Below are 4,885 nucleotides of genomic sequence, written 5' to 3' on the forward strand. Positions count from 1 at the left end.
CTTTATTTTGGTTATTTCTTCTTTGTATCAACAAGTGTAGAGATGATAGTTTTTTTTTATTATTATTAGAAAGGGAAATGTTGTCTTCTACATTGGGATTTGGACCAAAATCGATATTTCATAATAAGGACCAAAAGTGAGAAAGAAAACTTTTGGCATCAAAACTATAAAAATAAGCTGTATTCAAGGACCAAAATTGTAATTTACTCTTAAACCAAAGTTGAGACTTGCGTATTTCCGTAACTTCTTCGCAAGCACCAAGACTACCCATATTGACTATCCAGCAACTCCTAAGTCGCATGTGGCGGCTCAAATCTGGCTCATTAGATTAATTAAATATTTTTCCATATCTATCGATATATATATATATATATGCCTAAAGTAAGTAACCATTCTAGATCACCAGAGAGGCCTTGCAATATCTCAGAGAGTTTTTATACAATTAGCTTCTTCAAAAATCAAACTGAAAAAGTTGTTTAATATCAATTGAAGTATGGGTTCCGGTGGGCGTGCAACCCAGAGAGATAACTCCGGGAATAAAGTTGTTAAACGAGCTCCATCTTCAAAGCCACCTTTCACGCTTTCCGATATAAAAAAATCTATACCACCACACTGTTTCAATCGATCCCTACTCCGATCTTCATCTTACCTTTTGGTTGATCTCTTTTTTTCCTTCTTCTTTTACTACGTTGCCTCCACCTACATCATCCACCTTCCAACCCCTCTTTCTTATGTAGCGTGGGTCGTTTATTGGATCCTTCAAGGTTGTGTCCAAATGGGTTTGTGGGTCATTGGCCATGAATGTGGCCATCAAGCGTTTAGTGACTACACATGGTTAAATGACACCATCGGTTATTTTCTACACACTAGTCTCCTTGCTCCTTATTTCTCTTGGAAATACAGTCATCGTCGTCATCATTCTAACACTGCTTCACTTGAGCACGATGAATCTTTTGTCCCCAAAAAGAAATCGAGCTTAAATTCTTTTGCCAGACTGCTCAACACTCCACCTGGTCGTCTCTTTAGGCTCGTGATTTTATGCACTGTAGGCTGGCTCTTGTACGTTTGTTTCAATGTTTCTGGACGAAAGTACGAGAAATTTGCCAACCATTTCGACCCAAAAAGTCCTATTTACAGTGATCGCGAGCGACTCCAAATCCTCCTAACAGATATTGGACTTCTTGTAGTAAGTTTTGGCCTCTACAAAATGGCCTTAGCACAAGGGTTGACATGGTTAGTGTTGGTCTACTTTGCTCCTTTGGTTATCGTGTATGGATTTCTCGTCGTCATCACTTGGTTGCATCACACTCACGCATCACTTCCCCATTACGACTCCACTGAGTGGAACTGGTTGAGAGGAGCTTTGTCAACCGTTGATAGGGATTACGGTGTTTTGAACACAGTTCTTCACCACATCACGGATACACATGTCACCCACCATATGTTCAGTACTATTCCTCATTATAATGCCATGGAGGCCACAAATGCAATCAAACCCATCTTAGGGGAATACTATCAGTATGACGACACCCCCATAGTTAAAGCAATGTGGAGAGAAGCTACGGAGTGTTTCTTTGTTGAGGCTGATGAAGGTGACGACAACAGCAAAGGTGTCTATTGGTTTAACAATAAGATGTAATTTTTTTGTAATTCTCTTTCCTTAATTCTGGCTAATTCCTACTGCATTCGCACTAAGCTTTTAAAATGTATTCCTTACGCCAATAGCGTTGGTGTAGATTTGAAGTTCAACGTTGCAAAGTATTTATGAATAAATGTCTACTTTAAAATTACAGTTTCCATTGTACTTATAACAATAAGAAGTTTTTAACTATTTAACATCTATATAATACCTTTTTATATCTATTTTCTTTGAAACTTTAACTTACAACCGTTATTATTTATTTATATATAAATTCCTTTACATATTAAATATATAAATTCTTTGAAGCATCTCCGGTTAGTCTTGGATAATTTTTTTTTTTTTTTTTGTTAAAATGTATGTATAGCCCAAAAAGACCGGAATTTAAAATCGGGTCAAAGTTGAGTTGTTCAAGTTGACTCTTGTGGTAGTATGATAGCTAAGCCTTATTTGGCTAGTCCAAAAACAACTATTTATTGACCTTATATAATTATATTATGGGGAAAATGTTTAAAAAAGAAATGATGTAAATAAATAAATAAATAATGTTTTACTGAAAATGTTGGAATTGAAAAGTTTGACCGTATTGATATATGCGGACTCATCTCTATTTATCGATAAATAAATTTTTGTCATGTTGATGTTATTTGAAGACTCGTTCCTAATGGCTATTAACAATTAAAAAAATTATCGTTGTTGTTATTTGTAGACTCGTTACTATTTGATACTCCACCTAATGGGCTTGAAATGGGTTTAGAAAAAATGACATAAGTATATCACACATGACACACATCCTCACGATTTATTTTCTACTTAATGGGCCTTAGATGGGTTTAGAGTGCGTTAACCAACGATCATCTGTCAATCTATTAATCATATATACGTCTAGAGATATCAATTAAAACGATCATTTTTTTTATAGGTTCAAGAAAAAACAATTATTTTCATATTGTTGGAATCCTAAGTCGATGAAGACTTGGAGACCAAACAATCTAATTTATGGAAAGTTGAATTTATGGCAAGTTGGTCATAAGTTTCATAGTCTAATACAAGTTGGTATGTTAGGCTATATATACATATACTAGGTTACAACCCGTGGGAACCACGGATGAGAATGAAAAACACTATTGATAATTTCAAATCGTAATAAGTAATCAAAGATTTGTAAAAAACTTTATTAATTTACAAAGATAAAAAAAAATTGTAAGTTTATAATGATTAGTAATTAAAATATATACATTGTTATGAATATCCGATCTACGTTCTGTATGCGTAGATATTTAATAAAATCGTGATTTTGTACAATGCAATATAAATTTCAATAGATTGAAAAAAAAACACAATTAATCATGGAAATAACATTGTTATATGATAAATTAGAAATGACGGTAATTTAAATTACAAATTAAAATGATGAATAAGTATGATTTACTAAAAATAATAAAAAATGATACGAGGGTGATAATTTAAAATAACATAGATAATATCACAAACACACACAAAAACACAAAGACACATGACGCAAAATGATAGGAACTTTACAATAAATAGCAACCTACTTTTAAAGTTAATCTAGAATAGCAACCGACTTTGTAAAAATAGGTTATGATAGGAACTTGTTCAATTTCTTTGTCATTTTTGCAGATTTGGTAGTTTTTTATACTAAAGTTTATGATAAATAGCAACCAATTTCGTATAAATAGGTTAAGATAAGAACTTGTTCCATTGTTGGTCATTTTTTCAGATTTGGTCATTTTTTGACATGAAAGTTTACAGTAAATAGCAACCAACTTTGTAGAAATAGGTTGTGATAAGAACTTGTTCCATTTTTGTTCTTTTTACGTGAATTTTATACTAATATATATATATATATATATATATATATATATATATATATATATATATATATATATATATATATATATATCAATCCGTTTTGTAAAATTAATTTATAATAGCAACATACTTCATAGAATAACAACATGCTCAACCTTTTCAATCTCAATACCATTTCCAATACAATCCAACAAAATATCATTTGAATACGTTATACATTGCACCATGTTTCTTTGCTTAACGCATTAAGTTAGTCGGTATGATGTCCTGATCAAGTCTTAACTCATTAAGCCAAAAAGAAATAGTCGCTCACACATAGTAGCCTCATCGAAATTCTATAATTTAGTCTAATAAATAACGTCGATCATAAATTATAGTTATGATGCACATTGTTCTTATTTTAACCACATTTTACACATTGACTTTACACCAACCATTCGAAAGTGCTCTATATGTTATCACCATAATGCAATTAGCTTGTAAAAAATGTAATTACCTTGCAAAAATATTAAATTAAAACCTATGTCAAAAAAAATTCTTAAAGAAAATCAAGTGTATCCATTTGAATCGATCTTTACCCTAAGCCGACAATGTTAACGTACAAGAGAATAATGGAGTTGAAAATTTTGAGATTTTTTTATCCCCAATATATTATAGTTGGATTTATGTTAGATTAATTCTTTACAGCAAAACCACACTTACATCAACAATTATCAATTCAATCAAACAAAAACATATATAAACAACAAAGATCGATAGTATATATCTTTTTGAGGTCCGCTTTTTTCCAAGGATATAGGGGCAGGTTGATCATCCAAAATAACGACAAATACAATCTTAGATCCTACAAAAAAATTATTACAATTTCCAAAAAAAAAGGTTATAAAAGTTCCATCACTTGATTTATCACGGCTTTAAACTTTGAAATTGAAATAAACTATTTGGGAAGAAGGCTCATATTTGCTTAAATCTAAAGATCTATCGAGTTTCTCCTCATAGAGGCTCATTCCCTCCTATAATTTCCAAACTTGAAAATTAATCATAACATAATGATAGAATGAAGTTCAATTGAATATTTGGCCTAAAGAACCAAAATTTGGATAGAGATAGTGCCAAAGAGGCAAAGACGAACATATATTGGAGATTTTGGAGCAAAAAAAAGAACTTTCTTGAATTTGCACGTTGTTAAAATAGAAAAAAATGAGATTAAGATTCAAATAAACAGAGAAAAAATAAGAACACACCTAGCTTTAACTTCTATCCTTAAAACTTTTGTTTAAAAAGCCTCTAAGACATTTCTTTCTACCCACTGATTCATTGCTATCCGCATATTTTCTTGAGCATTTTAAAAAGCTTTTTCTCAAAGTAGTTACAGAAGCACCAATGACATAATTTAAAACCCATAAAACA

At 31.4% G+C, this 4,885-nt stretch overlaps 1 protein-coding gene across 1 annotated transcript; it reads left to right on the forward strand.

Annotated features, from left to right (window-relative positions):
- The first annotated feature begins 395 nt into the window (after positions 1–395).
- On the forward strand, positions 396–1,792 carry LOC145167795 (delta(12)-fatty-acid desaturase FAD2-like). Its single transcript, XM_079087042.1, has one exon. The coding sequence runs from the start codon at positions 494–496 to the stop codon at positions 1,637–1,639; it is 1,146 nt and encodes a 381-aa protein (XP_078943168.1). The 5' UTR covers positions 396–493; the 3' UTR covers positions 1,640–1,792.
- Positions 1,793–4,885: the final 3,093 nt, after the last annotated feature.

Source organism: Lactuca virosa, chromosome 3 (genome assembly GCF_052849685.1).
Source record: "Lactuca virosa cultivar CGN04683 chromosome 3, Lactuca_virosa_CGN04683_v6, whole genome shotgun sequence".
NCBI lineage: Eukaryota > Viridiplantae > Streptophyta > Magnoliopsida > Asterales > Asteraceae > Lactuca > Lactuca virosa.